The following is a 21,829-nucleotide window of genomic DNA, read 5'->3' as shown; positions in this document are numbered from 1 at the left end:
TTTTGAACTGATTTTAGGCTTTTAACCCTTTTAAAAGTAATCAACTTTTTAAAGCAATCGCTAGATGGCATTTTGGTCCCCTATCTGTGATTTTTTCTCGAGTTCTCGACATTGTCTGCTTTTCCGCCGTGTGCCGTGTGGCCGATTTCTCGTGGAATTTCATCTTTACTACACTATTTATTGCATTTCGAATAGTGTCATAAGATTTAACTCATCATGGGGCCAAAAACTAATTCTGGCGCTAGCAAAGCCAAAGTGGAAAACAAGAAAAAGGAAAAAATCATAGAGGTAAAACACCTATCTTAAGATTTTAGCTGTAACAACATGGTTAATACGCCGACATGGTTTCCATTTCCTTGACTCCTTGACAGTCCTAAGCTAATTGACTTCCAGTGTTTGTGCATCCAATTCCAAATGTGTGAAAAGTGTAATTTTTTTCATAGACCAGAATTCTATTTATAGATTTATTTGTTGCTGTGCTGTTTTTAAATATATTATCACATTTTATTGTAGGATAAGACATTTGGTCTGAAAAACAAAAAAGGGGGCAAAAATCAAAAGTTCATCGCCCAAGTGCAACAACAAGTGAAACATGGAGGTAGCGCTGCAGCCAAGAAACTGGAAGATGAAAAACGGTTGCAGAAGGAAAAGAAGGAGGCTGAGTTGAAAGCACAAAAGGAAATGCAAGATCTTTTCAAGCCTGTGCAAACTGTACAAAAGGTAGAAAAAGGAGCCGACCCTAAATCTATTTTGTGTGCATTCTTCAAGCAAGGTGACAACACTTCAAATATTGAAATCTTGAATTTCTAATAACTTGTGTTGTACATTTCTCATCAGGAACTTGTGGGAAAGGTGACCGTTGTAAGTTTTCCCATGATTTGGAAATTGAACGCAAAGCTGAAAAGAGGAGCTTGTATTGTGATGTGCGAGATGATGAAAAGGAGGGAACCAATGAAGATTGGGATGAAGAGAAGCTTAAAGAAGTCATTGAGAAAAAGCATGCTGAGGCTGACAAGAAAAAAACCAAGACAGATATTGTAACCGCTTATAAATTTGTGCACTTTATCATCTTTAGCTAATATTTCGTTTTTTCAAAACAGATCTGTAAACACTTTTTGGACGCCGTAGAGAAGAATAAATACGGTTGGTTTTGGCAGTGCCCGTCAGGTGAATCATGTATTTACCGCCATGCACTTCCTCCAGGATTTGTTTTGAAAAAGGTTAGTAAACCTAATTGTCTTTTTCTATACAGTTGTTGACATTTCTTTTGAATATTCAGGACAAGAAAAAGGAGGATAAGAAGGAAGAAATTTCCTTAGAAGATTTAGTTGAAAAGGAACGTGCAGCTTTGGGACCAAAGCAAACGAAAGTGACGCTCGAGACTTTCCTTGCTTGGAAGAAACGAAAGTTACGTGAACGAGAAGAATCCAATACCAAGGAGAACACTCGCAAGCAAGCAGCTTTCAAGGCTGGAAGATCTGTTGGTGTATGTAACATTTTATTTTCCTTTTTTTATTCTTGAATGTGAAGTTGGTTGACATGTTTATTTGATTCATAGATTTCCGGTCGTGAGATGTTTACCTTCAATCCCGACTTGGCACGAGATGATGAAATGGAGGATGGCGATGAAGCCTTCGATACGGCCAACCTTCCCACTGAGGAGGAAGAAGCTGACGTGGTAACTGAATTGTCTCATTGGTTTTTGAATCTTGCAATATTTTAATATTTTGGTTTCCTTCAACAGTACCGTGAGTTGGATCTGAACGATCTAGCCTGCGTAGGCACTGATGTTGACGGCTCGGGCACAGTTGCACCTGCCGCTCGAGAATATCAATTAGTAGACACGGAAGCACCGACCAATGGCAATGCTGAAAGTCTCGACGAAGCTGCAGCCAGCGTACCCATCGACGAAAACCTGTTTGCCGATGAAGATGATCTTGACGACCTTGAAGATGAGCTTGATGAATTGGACGTCAACGATTAAACAAGTGTAGCATCGCCCCCAACTCTTCATTTACCCTCATTATCAAGGAAAATGAAATCTTCTAATTTTACAACGGGAATTGGGAAGTAAAAAATTGTTGCTCTTTCTTTTTTTCTTTTCCAATACATGTGAAGACAAGCTCACCCTTTATTTATCTTGATCAAGGTTAAGACACAATCATGTGGGTAGGTAAAATATTTCATTTTTCTCACCAAACTGGTTAAGAAATGACGAATCGAAAAAATTGGAAACGAATCACTCTTCATTTGCGATATACGGCAGTCTGGATCGACCACCCAACAGGTAACAGACTAGAAAGATATTATCAGCTGTGGCGAAACTAGTATGATACAGTAATGAAAAAAAAATACTCGGAGGGGGGTCACTAAATTATACAAAGAATTGAGCTGCCTGACGAGCATGTTATAAAAAAAACGAAACAAACAAAACACAAAAGAGACTGTTGTTCCGTCAGTCGATTGAATCAGAAATCATGATACGTTGCGTTATTTTGTGTGTGTGTGTGTGGTCCAGTCCAGCGTTTGTGTGGAAGCCCTTTCTAACATTTCAACAAGTTTTTTTTTTTATTTGTGCATTTTCGTTCACTTTGGACCATGTGTTGAAATGGTCGGTTGAACTAAACAAGTTTTTAGGTTTTGCGCCAATTTGGAAACGGCCAGGACAGAGTCGATCATTCCTTGAACGGCAACGACACTTGGGAACTCCCTGCCAGCCTTTTTGGTGCTCTGAACGCACGTCTGCAATCCCTGCCAATCGGAGAGAGAGAGAAAAAGAAAAGTTAAATTTAGCATTTTTCCCCCCAACCACTTGAAAAAGAGCCTGTTGGTAAAAAAGCACAAACTTGGCAGAGTTGGTTGGACCGTTCTAGAACGCTGGCTTTGAGTTTGGCGTTGACAACGTTGCGGTGAACGGTGTCTCCAATGCAGAGCAGCTTATGGGCATTAAGGATGACAAATTTGGAGTAGGCCACAAACACTTTGGGGGGCTGATTGTGCTCCAGCGTCAAGATGAAGGCATCGATGGCGTTGCTTAGATAAACGGCATAAGTCTCGGCCTGGCTCCCATAGAATTCCATCACGTTCCGGTCATTATCGCTGACCTAAAAGATAATAAAGAAATTTAGAAAATTCTCTCCTATTCAAGTGTCGAATTTCTCTGCATTAGGAAATACGAACCTGGTCGTTGGCGGCGGTTGGCAACACGGGTAAATCTTCAGACTGGGCAACTAGAACGTCGAATGCCCTCTTCATTTCGTGCGGTAAGGTACGTTTCACTTCTTCGTTTTCCTGATCGAATTTGGCTTTGGATTCGAGATTGACGTAATCGTAGTCGTCGTTCGTCGAATTATTATCCGTCTGGTTTTTGTTGTTGGTATCGAACAAAAGATGGCCATTGCTCTGTATGAACGTAACGACCTAAAATAAGAAAATTGATTATTCCAACAGGAAATGTGTTCTGCTCCTTTGAGCCCGATCGAGTTCCGTTTCCCCATCAGTATATAGCTGACCCCCCAAAAATGCATACGACTGTGAAAAAAGGAAAAACGAAACGACCGTGCCGGTTTATAAAAGAACCGAGTCACGCTCGAGTTGGCGGGGTAGGTGGTGGTGGTCATTACCTGTCGCATATCATCGCCCAAATTTCGACAGCAAGCCAACAGCTGGTCTAGCTCTGCATCGTTCTCGCTGTTGGGCCGCCGCCGGCTAGTGGCGAAAAGATCCATACAACTCTGCGATGTCTTTTGAACGATGGCGTTGGCATCTTGAAGCGGCCGGAGGAGACGTATCAATCGGATAGTGACACCTTGATCGCCGACTCCATTTTTGAGGCGTTGCGAAGCGTTGCCGATGGCCCCTCGAGCAAAGTCGCAGAGTTCCTGGAGCGACGCACGCAGCCGGAGCACACGCAGCTGGAGCTCAGCCCAGTCGCCACCCGAAGCAGCTCGCCAAAAGCTCAGCAAGTTACTTATAGCACTGGATACTTCCGCGTCCAACCGACTCAACGTTTCCAGCGCCGCGTCTAATGGCAGCGGCAGAGTGGCGTTGCTGCTGGACACCTTATCCGTCCAGTCGCCCAATAATGGTTTCGGGCTATCGTAAGTATCTTCTCCTGGCTGTTCACAGGGAGTCGGATGACTTATTGTCTGCTGCTGCTGTTGGCTGCTGCCGGCCGGCAGCCTGGCTGACGCAACGATCGGACGAGAGGAGGGTGGAATATCGTAGACAAGCTGCTGCTGCTGGGATTGCCCGGCGTCTTCCGTGACGACGGTGGGCGGCGGTGGAACGTCGTAAGCGGTTTCGCTTTCTGGCACGACAGCGGCCGCCGGTTTCGGCACGTCATAAACCTCTTCCTGAATGGGCTGACTGGCAGGAAGCGCTTCTTTGACTACCTGATGGTTGGACGTTGGGACGTCATAGAGTTCGAACGATTGTTGCTGCTGATCGATGATGCTGGAGCGGCTGGAGCGGCCAGAAATGCGACCCACGGCGCTGGACAGCGAGAGCGACTCTGAGCTGACGGATCGATTAGCGTTGGAAATGGCCGATGAGCCGTCGGAACTGCTGCTGCCGGACGAGAAGAGCGAGACGCCGCTGGATCGATCCGACAGATTGTTGCTGCCGCAGCCGTTGTGACTTTGATTTGGCAAGCGAGCGGTCGGGACCGGGACATCGTACTCGTCTCCCATTGTTGTTGAAGTCGTCGATAAGGACATGGGTGGAGGACTGTCGCCACTTGAGCCATTGCCGCTGATGGCCACCAATCGCGGCGTATCGTAAGTCTCCATAGACGGACGGGGCACGTCGTACTCGCAACTAATTGAATGACAAAGAAACCGACAACAAATAATAAGACAAAAGACTTTTTTTCTTCCACTTCAAGTAACATCTACTACAAAAAAAAAAGAAGAAAACAACAAATTCCGGCCTTGGTTCGATTCCGGCATCGTCAATTAAAAACCATTCATGCTAAACAATGGCTCGTAATGGATGGAGAAAACCAAGGACAAGGCGAATCGAATAATCAACATTAAAGTTATAGTACCTGCTATCCACGGATGGCGTTCTAACTGGCTGGATTCGGTTGTGATGCGGACGCGGAACGTCGTAATCCGCAAAAGCGGCAACGTTTTGAATGGCAGACTGGGCCGGAGGAGGCGAGCGATGGGAGCGGGGCGCCTGATAGTTGGACGAGTCCTGGCGGATCAATGTTTGGTGCAATGATCTCGGCATGTCGTAACAATCCTGCGACGCCTCGGCTGCTGGATGCTGCGGATAGACGAAGATATCGCTGGGACGAGCGGCCACAAAAGGCGACTGTCGAAAAAAGAAGACAATAAGAAAAGAAATTATAACAATTATCGCCATTTTCAGCGCAGTCAGACACACGACGTCTCGCTCTCTCATCAATCATGGCCCTGTGAAATTATCCCAGCTGGCCCTGGTCTAGCTAGAGACGCAGCTGTTCAAATTCCCATCGGCCCGTCTGACGGTATTGATCCTTTCTCTTTCTCCTCCCCCCTATTTTATTCTTGTTGTGTCTGGCCTGTTGTCCACACGCCCAGGCATCGCAATCGACCCAGTGAACTTTTGTCGAGCCATCAAATAATTGAATTTAATTTATGTATAGGAGGAAGCGAACCTTTTGAGTGCGGAATCCGTCGGCTGCTCCTCCGTCCAGTTGCTTTTGTTGGTGGGCCCGGACGGCAGCGCTGAGCATTCCGGTTTTGGCTTGCTGTTGCGGCGGAGGGATCCGCCCAACTCCGATGCTCGACGAGCTACTGCAGCTGCTCGAACTTGACGAGCTGCTACTACTGGAACTGCTACTACTGGAACTGCTGCCGCCGATACTGTTGAGTCCAGGCGACGAGACGGGCGGGTAAGAAACGTTGCTCAAATCCGCAGATCCACCACCACCTCCGCCTCCAGTGTCGTAGACCCGGGCGATCAAACGCAGTCGGTTGGCTGGACAAATGCCCTTAAATGTAAAGAAAACAAATGATTTCAGTTAGATTCTGTGGGTTTTCGTCCAGGGGCTTCTCTGTGTACTACGATGATGAAATTTCAGAGCGGATGTGCGTGTGTTTCTTAATAGAGGGGCTCCCCGTTTGAATTCAGTGTGACGAGAACGACGATGATGTGTTCGCCCATTTAAGTATAGGGCGAGCCCATTAATTCTAATCTACACACACACACACACTCACTAGGGCGGGCGGTGGGGGGAACTGTTGATGGCTAACGGAAGCGGCTTGTCATATTGTTCCCGATGGTCATTCAATGGGCCTTTTTTTTTCTTCTTCTTTTTCCACCCCTGCTTCCACGTATCGGCAAAACAACAACTCTATACAACGCCTTTTTTCTCTCTTTTCTTTCCTATTTTTATGGTGGCTGCCTCTCTTAATAGAGAAACTCTGGCCCGGCTACTACAGAGCGACAGCATATATAGAAACAAGAAGAGACATTTCCAACATAATTTATTTCCTAACGGTATAGTCTAGTAGCAGCAGAGTCTTATAACAAACATCCGCTGTGTGGTGGCTAATAAGCAAGACGACACAAAAAAGAGTTGGGAAGAGAATTGCTATTTAACTGCTATCCCCCTCCACCAAAAAAAAGTCCGTTTAGTTTCTTTTTCCTGAAATTTTGTTGTTGGTTGTTGTTGTTGTTATTCCGGAATTGTGTGTGTAAGGGCAGCAGCTAGGCAGTTCCCGTTTTAGCTTGACGATCCGCTCGTTTACAACCTCATCTCTCAGTTCACGCTGGTAGTGAGTGAAATTCACGTTCTTTTTGGGGCGCACCAGGTGCTTTCTTCTTTCTCTTTTAGAATTTTAGAAATGTTGGGAAAAACAGCTTAAAGAGAAAAATTCTTTTGTATTTGTCGAGGCGGACGGGGCCTGCGTCAAATGAAGGATGGGTGACGGAGGGAGAAAGACTATTCTTTTTTTGGGTTGGGGATGGACGCTATAGCTATCCATCAGATTCTTGGTCGAGTCGACATGAATCACGCTCAAGAGTGATCCGTGATCCAGCTGCCGTTTAATTGGAACTCGGGAAAAGAAGAAAAAAAGGGAAAAGACCCCCAAAAAATAGAGACAAAGAGTGACTGAGTGAATGACATCACCTCTGGGTTCTTCTTATGGAAGTTTCTTTGCTTTGTTTTTAAAAAAAGAAAAACAAATAGAATAGAAGTCTGGTCCTGGTCTCCCCTTTCATATATGTAGCGCTGGGTGATTAATCAGTTGGCGACTGTCGGTCGGACACGATAGACTTTTACAGACAGGTTTTTGTTTCGTAGATTTTCGTCTACCTTCTTCTTCTTTTTGTTTTTTGTTTTGTTTTTTTCCCTTGTAATCTTTTCGCTTGGACGCAACAGATTTCCCCTCATCTGATAGTTTCTCATCCTATTTGGGTGCCGATCAAAGAAACGATCTCCCCTCCTCCGCCCAACCCAAAAAAGTGAAGTAAGATTTTTTGAAAAGAACAAAACATGACCTAAATGAAAACAAATGCGACACCATATTAGACCGCCGTTGATTGTCATCGACAATTCCCGTTTTGTCCAACCAGCAAATTGTGTAGTAGTAGTAGTATGAATCATATTAATATTATTGATAAAAATGTTGTTTTGTGTTTACCTGGCGACCTCTGAGCATGCACAGCCACCAGCCTTCCAGTCCGCTGGTATTCTGTTCCAATACGGTCAAGACGTCTCCTTTGCGGAAGGCCAGTTCGTCGGGAGTCTCGGCAATGTTGTCGTACAAGGCCCTGGCCACGCAATTCTGTACATTCCAAAAAACATTCCAAAATAAGAGAGAGAAACATGTAATCAATATTTTATGATTATTTTTCCAACAGGAGGAAATTCAAATAAAAATTTTCAAAAAAATATTTTTATGAAAAAGAGAAATACAAAAGAAGACAATGGAGCAGAGCTCTCGTCGTAAAGATGCCAATCGGAAATAACTCGTCGATCATCTGTTTATATGCGTATGTATATATCTTGTTACTCCTACTACTAAATTATATAGTTTCTTCCTCTTTGTGTGTTACCACGTATAAGGTGATGAGGTTTCCCAGGGACGAATAACAAGGACTTTAAGAGAAACTTCCAAAGTGTTTATTCTTTTCAACCAACCCCCTTGGAAACCCCTGCCAGGAGGACGTATGGAAAAGGGTTGGAAAAACCAAAAGGCGTTGAAACGATTTCCACGTGATTATTATTTCTTCCAGACGAGGACCAAATAGGGTATGTGGGCGCCAGCAACCCCTTCTTGTCTACTTTTCTTTCTTTATTTCGCCTTAATTAGACTTGATTTGACTTGAGAACCTCGTCGTCGCCGTCGTTTGGGTTAGACGTGCCGAAATGCCAAGACTGCTGACCCGATATTATAACCAGCAAGTAGTTTTTGACCATTTCATTTCCTTTTTTCCTACACGTAAGGATTCGTCGACCAGAGAATTTTCATGGCCATAAGATATAAAGTCTATTTTGCATAACACTCGACCGAATACGGAATGCATTTTGAAAGCTGGGGGAGAGAAAAAGAAAAAAAGAAGAAAACCAACCAACATTTTATGATATATGTTGCGAGGGATATATACCCAAGTTGAGAGAGAAGAGGAAATCATCATATACTACGAGTCGGATGATTGGATTACACGACCATGAAAATGGTGGATAGGATCTCACGACGTGAGAGAAGGAAGGAAATGTTGTATTTTGGTTGTTGTTGTAGGGAGAAGATCGAATCACGTCACGCGCTTCTATTCGATTTTCCATTCTAGTTCCATATGCTGCGCTGTGTGTGTTGTTGTAGATATAACTACGGCACCCTTGGTGATTTATACTACTGCACGTAGTATATACCCCGGCGCAGACTGGCGATTTCAATCTCTCTCATCTGCTTTTATAGATATTTGTTGTTAAAAGACATATAGGAAAAGAAAGAAGAAAACCCATGGAACTCTTTTGGTGGGGAGGCTTTCGTGTTTTTATTTCTCGCAATGAATATTCAACAAGCCAAAGCTAGGAGGAAACAATAGTTTGATCTTGATAGCGGTTCCCTTTCGGTATGAATAGGAAATCTCTTTTTTCTTTCTTTTCCTCCGACTCATTTGTATCTCTTGTGTCCCAAACCGCGTCAATCGATCACCGTGTGAACTGGACTCGATTGTTAACCAAAAGTGTCTCTTGTACGATCATACTTGGTAATTTTTTCTCTAGTCTCCCCCTTCTTTTCTCTTGCAGGCAAACATTTATTACAGTTGTACACAGCAAGTGTGTGTGCTGTAGACCCGACTTTGTGCAAGAGGACACCGGTATGGAATACACTACAAGAAAGGCTCATCTTTCCTGCTGATGGGGGGTCAAGGAAGACCGCCGAGCTTGGCTTTTTCTTTTTCCCCCTTCATTTTTTGGACTATAAAAATTTTTTCGGGGGTGTATAGATGTAAACCAGAAAAATTCGGTGTGACTGGGAATGTTTTCACAAACATCGTCCCATGAGCATCGTGTTCACTCCCAGCACCCAACAACCAAATGAAATCCAGCGCAGGATTTTATTTTTTTTTCAAATTTTCGACAAAAATAGACGGTGACTGAATTTTGTGATCGTGTTGAAATCATCGCTCAAAGGTGATAAAAACATCCTAAAACGCATTTAAAAATTCGTTCATCATCTTATCTCCTCTTCTTTTTTCAGATGTGATCTCAATAGATAAAAGAAAAAAAAGCTTTTGTGCTGGCCAACGGTGACGCACTGTGATAAGCTATTTGGTTACTATTTGAACGACCCCGACACGGCCAGCAACAGCAAACAAGTAAATAAAAGATAAAAAAAGAACTTTTTGGCCTCGCCACCATTAAATTGTGACTTTGTATAGGACGTGTGTAGGCGAAAGTGGACAATGGATTCCATTGGGAAGAAAAGAAGAAGAAGAAGAAAAGTCCAGCACCTTAAAGAGGAGGTCCATGTGTGTGTTGGGGAGACGGGCGAAATCGAACAGCCAGGTCATTCATCTCAGTCAAAGAATCCGAAAAAGATAAACTGCCCAGACGGAACAAACTCGCCCCTTTTCGTCCTAACCGATTTTTCTTCAAATGTGACGTCATTATGTCGCCGTCCGTGTGGATCACGGCCAAGAAGAAAAGAAGAAAAAAACAGTTTTGACTGAGAATAATTAGAGGTGCGTTTCTATGGGGATAGGGAGACAAGGACGATGGCCTTTAATGGCCTCAAAACGGACTGTTATGAGTTTCGCCTTCGGATTATTAAGGAGTGAGAAAAAACACAAACTGGGAACGTCGGTCCCTTGAAATTTTCCTCCACGGAAAGAAAACCCAACACACTCGTTTTGTTTGTCCGAGCATTCCGGAATCTGTTCAAACACATGGCGCGGTAAAATAAAGTTAAGGACATTCCAGGAAGGAAAAGATTTACACCCAAATGGTAATATACAGCGGCATCTTCTCCCACGGGATCAAAAGTCGTCGGCATTTCGTTTATGTCCACTCTCTCGGCTCAATATAAGTTTAGACATGTTCTTAATCAACACACCGTATGGATCCAATCTCTCCCTCGCCCCCTCCCAGCTGGAACAATTCATATCAAGTCGGAAACTAATATATAAATTACCCCGCAGGATCAATTAGTGTCGACAAGGACGACACCCCCTCAAAAAAAGGTCAAGTATTTTTTCTTACCCCCTCAACAAAAAACATTTTCTTCGTTTTTAAAAAAAGAAAATAAAAAAAATTCCCAGTTTATTGTGTGTAGGTTTCCTTTTGTCACCCGACCCCTTTGAAATCCGACAACTCTGCTGTGGTGGAACTATAAGGGGGGAAAGAAAAACGATTTAAGAAAAATAAAAACAGCGTCGTGACCGATGGACAAGGACTTTTTTTTCTTCTTTCTTTGAGGGTATTTCGTGTTGTTTTCTTTTGTTGGTGCCACTGTGCCACCAAGTGAATGTGTGGACCCCATTATTATATTCGAAAAAAAATCTATATAGGTAGAGATATAACCTAGCTGGAGGCAAGGTCTTTTGCAGAAGGTGTCGGTTAGTTGTTTGACCGACTTTCGTCTCTCAGGTGCAACTTCCCGTGTGTGCAACAGTCAGGTGCTCCCGTCACGACGAAATGGAATTTGAAGCTGCTGCCGTTCCACTTTAATATTCCACGGTCAACCATTTCACTTTGATATCAACAGAGATGACAGGTCAGTGTCGTATAGACTCTTTTTTCTGCCTGTCTTGATTTGTTTTTTTCTTCTTTTCGGTGGGAAAATGTGAGACGACATTTTGGATATTTCTCTTGTCGCCCCTGGAGGCGAACGAATTTTTTTATCTTTTGATAGCTTTTGATAGCCTTTTTTTAAACAACTTAAATGCAGCTTCACACATTTAGAGAGGCAAGAAAAAGAAGCTTAAAAAAAGTTGTGTGTGAGGGTCGCCACACATTGTTGGCCGATCAGGTGGCGTGGAATAAAAATAAGGCACACACACAAACAGCAGGTATTTATCAGGTCGTTTCCTTCCACCCTGGACAACGTTGCGTGCGTCTGTCGCAACAAACCGTAAAAAAAAAGGAATCTGGCCAACTCTCACAAAAGGCTCTTTTTAAAAAAGAAAAGACGGTGGGGGGAAAAATAAAAGAGTTTAGAAAAAAGAATTATACGATCTAGCAGATTTTCGGTCGTTCGGATAAACACACGGCTTTGTTGTTGTGATGCTCCCGTGAAAACTAGTTTTTTCTTTCTGCCGGGACTTCATTGTTATTCACTGGGTGTCTTTGGGTTCAGGAAATTTAAAATTAGAAATTTAAATTGAAAAAAGAAGTCCTGGGCATTTTCTGGTTATCATTGGCACGAATTCAGAGAACTCAAAGTGGGCGGATTCTGCCGAGTGGCGGAAGTGACGTCACGTCAATTTCTTTAGAAAGGCAAATTTTTCCATCTTTTTCCACCTACCGGAACTATGACCGACTCATACACTGTTGACCGTGTGACAACAACCCTCTAAAAGCTTAGTTTCTCAACCACATTCGAAACAACACCGAGTCCTCGTGAAAATGGCATGATGGAATCAATTCTTCCAGCTCGGGGTTCTTTTTTTGTTATGTGTGTGTACCACGACGTAACACGATCTGACTAAGGGTTTAAATAAAACATTGAACAACTTTTAAAGTCTCCCCCCTATAAAATCTCTGGCTGTTGAATGGTGAAAAACGCGTTTATAAAATAGAACCACGTCGGGCGGTGCAAACAAAATGGCGCAAGCCACCAGATGTGACCCGTGTCCAGCAGCACAGCGCTTAAATATAAATACACGGCATGTATAGTATATAGGATATACACAGAAATACTCACGCCTGCAAATTGCTCCTGTCTATGGGTAAACATCATTTTGCTGGTCGTTTTTCTGGCCGTGTTTCATAAACAACCGTGTGTGTGCTGTCTCTCTCTCCAATAGATTTTTCTGGTTGTTTTCCTCCACTCTAAATAAGAAATGGGATCGAGTGTTGAGAGATGTCAACGTTTTGGCTCTTTTTTTTTTCTTCTTCCCAACACGCCGGAGAGAGATCTGTGCTCTCGGCCAAGTTTTTTCGGGTTTCCTTCCGGGACGTACTACGTGCGTGCGCGCGCACACGCCACTCAAAAACACGCTCACACACGGGGGTGATCTCTTATGGATATATATATGTCGAAGCACACACACACACACACACACACTGGAGAAAAAATCGATAATTGTGCAAGTTGTTCCGACTGTTTTAGCTACTTGCCAGCTCACTCTTCTTCCGCAACATTTTCTTTCACTCGCGCAAATTTCTCTTTTTTTATTAAACGTTCAAACAAAAAATTTTGTGAACGGACAAACATCCGTTGGGTTTTTTCTTTTTAATTGTTTTTTTACACCACCCAAAGGGAATAAAAAAAGTGGACACGAATTTTAAAAAAGTTGTTTGAATGGCGGAGAGTAAAGAGCCAAGACCGTACGTGTGAACGGCACGGCTTCAGCGACTCGACTGGTCTGGATGGGCAAGAGAGGGGAACAGTTATAAAAAGGCCGGTCCCTATAGCGCTTGGCATTGGCCCGTCCTTTTTCTTAATATCCCCCCTCTCTCTCTCAGAGATAGTCTGAATCAAAGCAAAGTAAAAGCGGCGATAAAACAATTTGGTGAATTTCTGTTATCAAATTAATTGGAAAGCCGTTGCGGCCCGGCAGAAGGAGCAAAGTTCGAATTGAAATATGGATGGGAACTTCAAGAGTTTCTGCTCCGGAAGGAAAAAATGTGCACTTGAGAAAATTGTGTGTGTCTTACTAAAAAAGAAAAAAAAACGACGAAAGTTAAGGGGGGCGTGATTGCGGGAGAGAGACGGTCAGTTTGGTGCGGTCAACATCATCACCCCCTTTTTTTTTTCTTTTGAACTCTAAATGAAATACACAAACAGTTGTGTGTGTACTTTCGATAAATATTTTTCAGTGGGAAAAAAAGCTAGATTTTTGACGGTTTTTCCCCCCAGGTCCGTATCCGGTGCGGATGCCTATTCCGATTGGTTTTTCTTCACCCCTCATCCGAAATAGTTGACCTTTGGTGACTTTGCCCTCCCTAAAAGTGGGTTGTCTCTCTTCTCTCTCTCGTCTTCCACTTCTAAAGAGACAAATGACACCATTAAAGTTCATTGTCTTGTTCTTCTTCTTCTTCTTGTCGTGATGGATATACCCACAATTGTCATCCTGCACCTTTTGGCTTGCCTTTTGCCTTGGTGTTTGGGTGTCTGGCAAAATTCAAAAAAGTCTCTCCCGCCCCGGTCAAAAGTCCATCGGTCACAGCGGGATACGATAAGAAGAGGAGAAACCACTTTGCACAAAATGTCCCGCCAAATTGAAATGCCATCGTGTCACTACAGTTGAAAAGAAGCCCCAAGAGATGGAACACACGTCGAGTCAAGTGTTTTGTTCGCCAAGAGTCTCTTCTTCTTCTTCTTCTTATTTTTCCCGTCTCGGATTTCAGCACGTCGCCTCTCAATTCTTGTTCAAGGGGATCCCAGCACTCGAATAAAAAAGCCCCAGCAGAAAATGGGGGCCCCCATAACATTCTTGATGCCCTACTCTCCAATGTGAACTGCACTAATACTGGACGGTTCCGCATTTCGGGTTCTCACGCAAAGAAACTATCAGGACTTTGCGCGCTCTCAGCCGTTTGTTTTTTTCAAAAAAACTTTCCCAAAAAAAGATTTCAACAGAAAAGAAAAGAAGAAAAAATCTTTTATAGCAGCAGCAGCAGCAGCAGTGTCTGATTTGCATGTGTGAGGAGGAAATGTATAATATGTATCTCTATCTATCTATGCATATTCCATCATTGGGAACGCCTAGGCCACTGCTGGTCCCGTTTTCCTTTAGATTGTTCTACACGTCCATCGTCGTCGTCGTCGTGTTTTTATTTGACTTGCCCATAGGTGGGCATGTGCCGTGCGTGGTCAGATAGAGCCAACCAACAACAACAGCAACCGAGAGCTGAGAGAAAGGCATCAACAACGACCGAAGGCCAAGAGCTCGGTGGTTGTGTTCACTACTTATCTACACACAACATTATATACCCACACGAATTTTTTTCTTTCACGTCTAATTATCCATCGCTTTGGTTGTTTTGGGTCTTGACCCAACAGATTATTATTTTTTCTCTGGAAAAGGAGAACAGCAGATTGTTCGGTTGCGATGAAGCGATCAAACTAGTCATCACTTTCAATCAAGGTCGGCCATATTAGTCTGAGTAAACAAAAGGTAAAATATATCCTTGATTGAAAAATGGCGTATCACTTTGGGTTATCGTTTTAGTTTCCTTTTTGTTTTTTCAGTTGGCCTCTTTTTTTTTATTATTTAAAATCATTTGAAGTTGACGGGATGGATAATATGTGACCACCCGCCGCCATTTCCAATTGGTTCCGAACGTGACCGTCTCGTGCCGTGACTCGTTTCACGGCAAATTTGTCGGGTCCGACCGTAAATCACCGGTTATTCGTTTGATTGACACAAAATCCTTGGGGCTTTTTATTTGATTCAGTTTCCATTTCATCGTGATGTCATGGAAATATTATTACAAGGCAAATCAAAAGAAATGGTGGAGGTTTGTCTCGGGATTCCTCTCCGTCCTCGTTCGTGAGTTGTGCTTTGTGCTGGTATGGGGGATGAGCAGACTATCAAGCAGCAGCCCACAAGGGCAATACAGCAGTGAAGTATCAATCGAGCAACAGTCGGATGGAAAGAGGACTTCGTCTTTTGTATAGGCTACATGAAAGTACTTGAATGTGTGTCTAACAGTTTAGTGGCGTCGTGCAGGCGAGCGAATTCCCAAGGTGAGTTGGATAGGACCCTATCTTGTGATTTAGGGAATACAAGGCGCCGTGACTCGTTGGATTTCTTCAGACTTTATACTCTCCGTCGTCTTTCTCTTTTGAATCGTGAACTGACGTTCTGTTTAAATGGGGGGAAAAAAACCCGAGTCCCTTAAAAGCATTCGAAGAGGGGGAAATCGATTTTCTTTTTTTCAGTTGAAAGAAAATGATAGGAAACCTTATAAACCCGCATTTCGTTATGTAAATATGAAAACCCGTTTCTTCCGTGGCAGAATATTCCATTGCACGCGAATGTGTTTGACGTAAATATATGCTGATCTCAGTATAAAATTTCGTAGTGTAGTTTATTGTATGACCGTGTGGCCTAATGGATAAGGCACCAGACTTCGGATCTGGGGATTGCAGGTTCGAGTCCTGCCACGGTCGATTGTTGAGCTTTCTTTTTTCCCCTTTTTGTATTTGCAAAACGAATATGTATAGTGAAGTTTAGTTGGGCTTACCGTTTGTTAGTGTCTCATATGACCGTGTGGCCTAATGGATAAGGCACCAGACTTCGGATCTGGGGATTGCAGGTTCGAGTCCTGCCACGGTCGAAACGCTCAATATCTTTTTTGAGTCTTATTTTCAACTTAGAATTAAATTTTTTTCACTGTTTATTACTTTATGCAGTTTCTTAATGACTGGTGAATTTATTTCAAAATTTTCGGTTAATTACTATTGTTTTAAAGCATTTAAGTGCCCAGCTGCAAGCCTTTTGCGGACGCAACAACGGAAGGTTGTCGGGTTCAAAATCCCACGGCAGTCTAAATTTGTGATGCAGCTTTTTTTCCTTATAATTTAAACTATTGTTTGCATATTTATAATGCGGCGGTTCTCAAACACAAAGTTGTTTTATTTAAAAACTGTTTTCCATTCAAAATAGCCATCATCATTTAAACCTTCACATGACTTTTTCCGTCTCAGAGTTAGGATGTGTGTTTCTATACTGAGATAAGCTCTCGCACGCAGGGTCGAAAATCGAAATGCCCTTTTTTCTCCCCGAAATTTCGTGCTAATGGTTCCGTTCGTTCTGTATATCAATGAAGCATCAAACAAAATGGATTTAATTGCTCTATTCTCCCTTACAAATAACCGTAATTAAAAGGTTTCGGACAAGGTTGATTATTCTTTTATTATTTCCTTTTCTGCCGTGTGCACCGTGAGAGATGCACTCGTTTTGATTTCTATGTTGTTGTTGTTGTTGCGTGTAGAGAATCCAGTCAAACGTGTCTAGACCGAGGTGAATATTTTCTTATCAAAACCAGGTGTTCCCGTTTGGTAGTCAATTGATTTTGTCTGTTTGGCCTTTGATTTTTTCTATTTTTTTCCGTTTCGTAGCTTGTCAATTTCTTCGATTTTTCCCTTGGTTGGTTTTGTGCGTGCGTGTAACCAGTCGTAATCGATGGAGTCCACCATGGGCAACTCTCGGACATCGCTCACCATTCTCACACATATGGCCGTCTACTTTGATTAAAGCACCTGACTGCTGAATGTCCCGAGGTAGCGTGAAAACGGAGAGTCTTGCCCCTTTTTGTTTCACAGAGAAAATAACGACATATAGCCTCGACAGCAGAAGGTTGAAAAATATTTCTGTAGAAAATATTATATCCTTCCACATAGAGGAATGCGTCATAGCACGCCGCCGTCCGGCTCCTCAGTGGCTCCGTGATCAATGTTGCCGTCCGCATTACTTTTTAAAAAACTCCACTTCTATACTATACTATATAATATGCTATAATAGAGAGTCCTTGTCACAGAGTCGAAAAGTGTGCGCACTTGTCACCAGACTTTCTTTTCTTTTTTCTTACACCGGCCAGCGCCGGCCAGTTTGGCGACCATCGTCGGCTGACGTGGATTACAATTTATTCGTACGAGGATAGAGAGAGAGCCTCACACCTTATAAAGGAACTGGAAGGTTTGTGGAGGGGGGATATGCGCGCATCAGTTCCGGGTGCAGGTATACTACACACTCTAACATGGTCGATGTCGCCCCGTGTGACTGACTCAAAAAGAACCGCCGCTCGATTACGCTTCTCTCCTCCAGGTTGTTGTTGTTGTTTCCTTATACACATTCGAGTCGTCTGCTGCTGTGAGAGCGTGCGGGAGGGCCGTCACCTTGTCCCTTTTCGCATTCATCACCGAGGTTTATTCGTGTTTTCTTATTTCTCGCGGGTTGATCGATGCAAGTCCGGTTTGTCGCTTTTTCTCTACGTCCGCGTATGTCGCCCTGTCACGAGAGACTCGGCTGAACGACCCGCGCTCTCAATCATCTCCTTTTTCAGCTCAATCCTATTTGATTTCTCGACTTGGGGGTATATTGCAATAATGTGTGACACGGATGACGATCGTAATCGCTCCAGGGATTTTTTCGGTGTAACTTATAAGGTAGATATTCCCCGTCTTCAGCAAAACTGCAGTAGCCGACTTATTGACTCATTCCTATACGAGTTTTTCTATTTTTTAATAATGAACAACATACACGTAATTAAGAACACAGAAACTTTAAAAAATTTTGCGAATTGGCCGGTAAATTTTACAAATCGAGTGTTTTTTTCCATAGTGTTTTACCAGTGGTTGCGAGGATGTATGTATGTTTATATTCTGGATGAATTTCCAGTATGAATAGACATGAAGAGACGGCTGATGAATTTACACCCATTTCCATGAAAAAGTCAGCATATTTTGGGCAAACGTTTTTTTCATCAATAGGTTTGGTTTTCATTACTCAGCCATGTCTATTCTTTCAACGAAATAAATTCAAAACTTATGCTAACTAAATCTTACAGCAAGGATGATTAAATGTGTATCCAAACACTGGTTGTAATCAAGTTAGATAAACTTTAAACCATAGCTCCAATAACATTTTATTACGCGTCACATCTGATTACTTATTGTTCATTTGACATCAAATCAGATTGCATTAGAAAGAGGCAAGGGAACTTTTGTTTTGTTCTTTTTTTGTTTTATTTTGTCAAAATTCTAATTTCTCGTCCAAAAACTACGCACTACGCAGTCCCATTTACTTCCACATCATATTTTCTTATAACAACAATCTTATCTTATAACAGACTTAACGACTCACTCCATAAGTATTTTTCAATTTTTTAATAATGAACTGTATGATCGCAATTGAGAACACTGAATGTATATAAGAAATTTTGCGATTCGGCAGGAATATATTCTACAATTAGTGGTTTCCTCATAGAGTTTTACCAGCGGTGGTAAGGATGTACTTGTTTTTATATTCTGGATGGAAATCCAGTATCAATTGATCCGACGGCTAGTTAAAATCCTGACTTGCTCATCAACATATTGTTGAAGGCATCGTATTTTAATTAACCAACCGCGCCTAATCAAAAAAAAATTGTGAAACCGATTTAATACTAACTAGATTTATAACCATGGATGATGAAACATGTGCTCTATCACTGTTCGTAATCAATTAAGATATACGTTTGAACATAGGTCCAATTAATTGTTTTTACGGGTCACATCTGTATAGTTACTGTTCATTTGTCATCTTAAAATTGATTTGCAGGATAGAGGCAAGAAAACGATCCAATTAATATTTTTGTTTTTGTCGAAATTTAAATTCCCCATAAACTTTTCAAAATTTGATAAGAATTTGAATTTCACATCCTCTTATATCTTATTACAGCGTCCAAATGGCGATAACACATGTAATGCACTTTTTCAGCTTTGCGCCGGTTGGCAGAAATAAGCTTCGAACGTGCCGCTTATTCACGTCGCGGAATGTGTTTTTTCTTTTCTCTCTTTTCGTGACACAAACTTTCGCCTTGAAAATGATCGGGGCAGCTATTGTAGTTCTAATCTCCTTTGGTATGTAATCACTTTTGACTATATTAGATATGCGCAGAGAGACATTCGGGACTGTTTATATCGCGTGATTTAGGAACTAGAGAAACAAAACAGGAGGTCGTCCAGGTTATTCTAGGAATCGTTAACTTCTTGACTGATGAACGGCTGCCCAGTAAAGATTCACCTTAATGTTCCTGCGCTCCACCTGCCAAAGCCCTTTTCAAGGTGTAAAACGTCGTTTTCAAAATGTATATCTGAAAGGAAATCTAACGCGATGCTCTTCATTCGTTTTTATATATTTTGAGGGGGGGGGGAATCATCAAATTGATGTACGATGGAAAATAGCCGCTCATATCGCAAATCACTCATCCGGCCGTTTAAATTTCTTTCGACTAAGCACCGCCTCGTGTAATGGAGGGATTCCAGCAGTTCAAAAAGTTCTGAAGTAGAAATTGAACAGTTGGCCCCATGTCCTTATCATCTTTACTTTATTGCCTATCGAAAACTATTTTTTTCTCTCTACAAAATTACCACGAGATGAGTTAGCGAGAGCGAGAGGCGCCGTCTGGATTTTTCTTCTTTTTTCTCCCGCACGCGCGTTCCATCATAATACCTGAAAGCTTATCGCCACATCTTTTTCAAAAGAAAATCTCTCCTTCGTCTCATCTTATTCCTTCCTTTTGTTTAACCCCTTTCAATGCTGCCGAACTGGGAGACCCTTATTATTACGTAAGAACGCGTTGAGAGGAGGGACCGGCCAGTCCACGGCAATGTCAGCCATAATCATAACGCATTGTGTGTATCGAGACTAAACTTGCGTGCCTGTGCGTATTTCTCCCGAACGCATTCTATATGATGTGAAACTCTCTCTCGGACGCCGAGTGTCGAGTTCCCTGTGCAGTGCACTGCACACACCCATCACAAACATGTATGTGTAAGGGCTATACGCAATATTATGAAACGCTTGTTGATTTAAAAAGATTAGAATCTCACAGCTCCGTGCATAATCGATGGCGTTGCTGTTTAGATTTCCACGGTCCCAAAGTAATTCAAACTGGCTCGTGAATCATATTCACAACAACACAAAACAACACCACCACTATAGTACAACAGCAAATCAAATAAAAAAGAAAGAAAGGTTAAGTTAGATGATACGATAGACCTTGGGACCGCGCGGAGCTTCTCACTTTACTTTTTGTTTCTATATAGTCCCGCGCGCAAAGCGCCCATTTTTTTATGCGGGATCTTTTTTCCCGAATTATTCAACGAATGGGCGTTACGGACGGTAGAAAGAGAAAAAGGGGAACCTGTCCAAAGACAGTGAGGAATGCCTCATATTTGAATATCTACAATACCTATATAAAAATCTCTGATCTTCTTCCAACTGATTTAACACATTCAAAAAATATAATACGTAAGAATAGAATTTTTAGCTACCAGTCCATTCCAACAAGCCGGTTGCTGCTGATTGTTGAAGACGCTAGTTTGGTTGCCTCTGGCGATGGTAGTCTGGACAGCAGCACTACTTCCGTCCATCGTAGCCATTCGTTTTGCTTTCTACACTCTGTGTGAAGTGGTTCAAATGTGTTCCAGTCCGGCCGGCCCAAAACTATGCGCTGTTTTCTCCTTTTTTTTTTCTTTTTTAAATTTAAAACTTTAAAATTGTTTATCACTCAATTCACACAGAGAAACGAGTGGTGTTGTTATCACTACCGGGTGGGCTGAAGAGTGAAGCAGCTATTGGCAGGAGAGCCGAGTTTTGAACAAATCGCCTCTCTCTCTCTCTTCTCTCTCGCTCTTTCACTCTGCCGTTTTTCTTCCATTCGGTTCCAAAAAGAAACGAAGCGGAACACTGTGAGACTGGCTGGCTGCTGCCGGATTGAAACTTTTTTTCTTAATCGGGACTGCGCTGCGAATCAGAGATTTTAAAAAAAAGCCGCGGAAGAACAAAACAAAAGTTTTTCGGTTTTTCTATCGAAACATTAAGTATGGACGGCGCAGTGCGGTCCTTGTTAAGACCTCCAGGATGGCGAAAGAATGAGAAAGAAAAACAAAAAAAGATGGTTTAGAGCTGCGCGACGCAAGGTTGTTGTTGTAGCTGCTAATTAAGGTGCTTTCCTTTATTGGCAACCGACTGCGATTGTTTTTCTTGTTTGGTTGCGTTCAAGAGAGATACAACAGGAAGAAGACAAAAGGAAAATGGCCGTGTGTCTGCTATGGTCGCGTGTATATCATGGAATTTCGTCAGGTTTGAGACGATTTATCCCAGAAGCACAGCACCAGCACCACCAGTGGCTATTGTGTCGTGTATATAGCTGCTTATATGTTTAATGTGTACGTAGGAAAAGGTCTGCACAACTCACAAGGTCGGAGAGTATTACAGTTTCTTTTCACGTCCTGCGGTCGTCCTCCCCAGCTCAGCTCACGGTGCTGCTGCGTCCTTTTGCAAACGACTTGGTGGATGGCTGTTGTGTTGTGTGACACACAAGAATGTCGTTTGTCGGTGACTTCCAATTTCGGCTGAATCAACAAACTTTTTCGGGGCAACACTATAAAAACAGGGCACGCGAGTTTCACAGACGGCGTGTCCACCACCAGAGACCGTCGCGACG

At 42.6% G+C, this 21,829-nt stretch overlaps 2 protein-coding genes, 1 long non-coding RNA gene and 2 other non-coding genes across 8 annotated transcripts; 4 read left to right on the top strand and 1 right to left on the bottom strand.

Annotated features, from left to right (window-relative positions):
• Positions 1-93: 93 nt before the first annotated feature.
• LOC124193704 (zinc finger CCCH domain-containing protein 15 homolog) lies at positions 94-2,127 on the top strand. The gene is made up of 7 exons (XM_046587668.1): positions 94-288; positions 514-772; positions 838-1,037; positions 1,101-1,220; positions 1,280-1,486; positions 1,559-1,678; positions 1,745-2,127. Exons 1-7 carry the CDS (start codon positions 217-219, stop codon positions 1,982-1,984), a joined length of 1,218 nt encoding a protein of 405 aa, XP_046443624.1. The 5' UTR covers positions 94-216; the 3' UTR covers positions 1,985-2,127.
• LOC124193699 (breast cancer anti-estrogen resistance protein 1-like) lies at positions 2,110-21,723 on the bottom strand. 3 transcript variants are annotated; one of them, XM_046587650.1, is made up of 8 exons: positions 21,581-21,723; positions 7,638-7,781; positions 5,645-5,980; positions 5,048-5,319; positions 3,624-4,818; positions 3,181-3,420; positions 2,847-3,104; positions 2,110-2,751 (listed from the first exon to the last, which is right to left on the bottom strand). In XM_046587650.1, exons 2-8 carry the CDS (start codon positions 7,653-7,655, stop codon positions 2,587-2,589), a joined length of 2,484 nt encoding a protein of 827 aa, XP_046443606.1. In that variant the 5' UTR covers positions 7,656-7,781; positions 21,581-21,723; the 3' UTR covers positions 2,110-2,586. The 3 variants fall into 3 exon arrangements, with proteins under 3 accessions (XP_046443606.1, XP_046443604.1, XP_046443605.1); XM_046587648.1 differs by lacking the exon at positions 21,581-21,723 and adding an exon at positions 20,655-21,121; XM_046587649.1 differs by lacking the exon at positions 21,581-21,723 and adding an exon at positions 12,369-13,045.
• On the top strand, positions 7,779-9,931 carry LOC124193707. Of its 2 annotated transcripts, XR_006874409.1 has the most exons (5): positions 7,779-7,989; positions 8,063-8,248; positions 9,251-9,637; positions 9,705-9,822; positions 9,886-9,931. It is a non-coding gene; the product is annotated as an uncharacterized LOC124193707 (long non-coding RNA). The 2 variants fall into 2 exon arrangements; XR_006874408.1 differs by having other exon boundaries at positions 7,779-8,248.
• Positions 15,713-15,785, top strand: Trnar-ucg. Its single transcript has one exon. It is a non-coding gene; the product is annotated as a tRNA-Arg (tRNA).
• On the top strand, positions 15,880-15,952 carry Trnar-ucg. Its single transcript has one exon. It is a non-coding gene; the product is annotated as a tRNA-Arg (tRNA).
• Positions 21,724-21,829: the final 106 nt, after the last annotated feature.

Source organism: Daphnia pulex, chromosome 5 (assembly GCF_021134715.1).
Source record: "Daphnia pulex isolate KAP4 chromosome 5, ASM2113471v1".
Taxonomy (NCBI): Eukaryota; Metazoa; Arthropoda; class Branchiopoda; order Diplostraca; family Daphniidae; genus Daphnia; species Daphnia pulex.
The sequence above is the reverse complement of the archived record's forward strand: the minus strand, read 5'-3'. Positions and strand labels throughout refer to the sequence as shown.

Excerpts from the sequence above, each read along its gene's own strand:
- LOC124193704 (XM_046587668.1), top strand. The coding sequence starts at position 217 with ATGGGGCCAAAAACTAATTCTGGCGCTAGCAAAGCCAAAGTGGAAAAC. Across the intron at positions 1,487-1,558 it reads AGGCTGGAAGATCTGTTGGT|ATTTCCGGTCGTGAGATGTT; the intron begins GTATGTAACATT and ends TTTGATTCATAG. Across the intron at positions 1,679-1,744 it reads AGGAGGAAGAAGCTGACGTG|TACCGTGAGTTGGATCTGAA; the intron begins GTAACTGAATTG and ends TTCCTTCAACAG.
- LOC124193699 (XM_046587648.1), bottom strand. The coding sequence starts at position 20,762 with ATGGCTACGATGGACGGAAGTAGTGCTGCTGTCCAGACTACCATCGCC. Across the intron at positions 5,981-7,637 it reads GCATGCTCAGAGGTCGCCAG|GGCATTTGTCCAGCCAACCG; the intron begins GTAAACACAAAA and ends TTTACATTTAAG. Across the intron at positions 5,320-5,644 it reads ACGGATTCCGCACTCAAAAG|TCGCCTTTTGTGGCCGCTCG; the intron begins GTTCGCTTCCTC and ends TTTTTTCGACAG.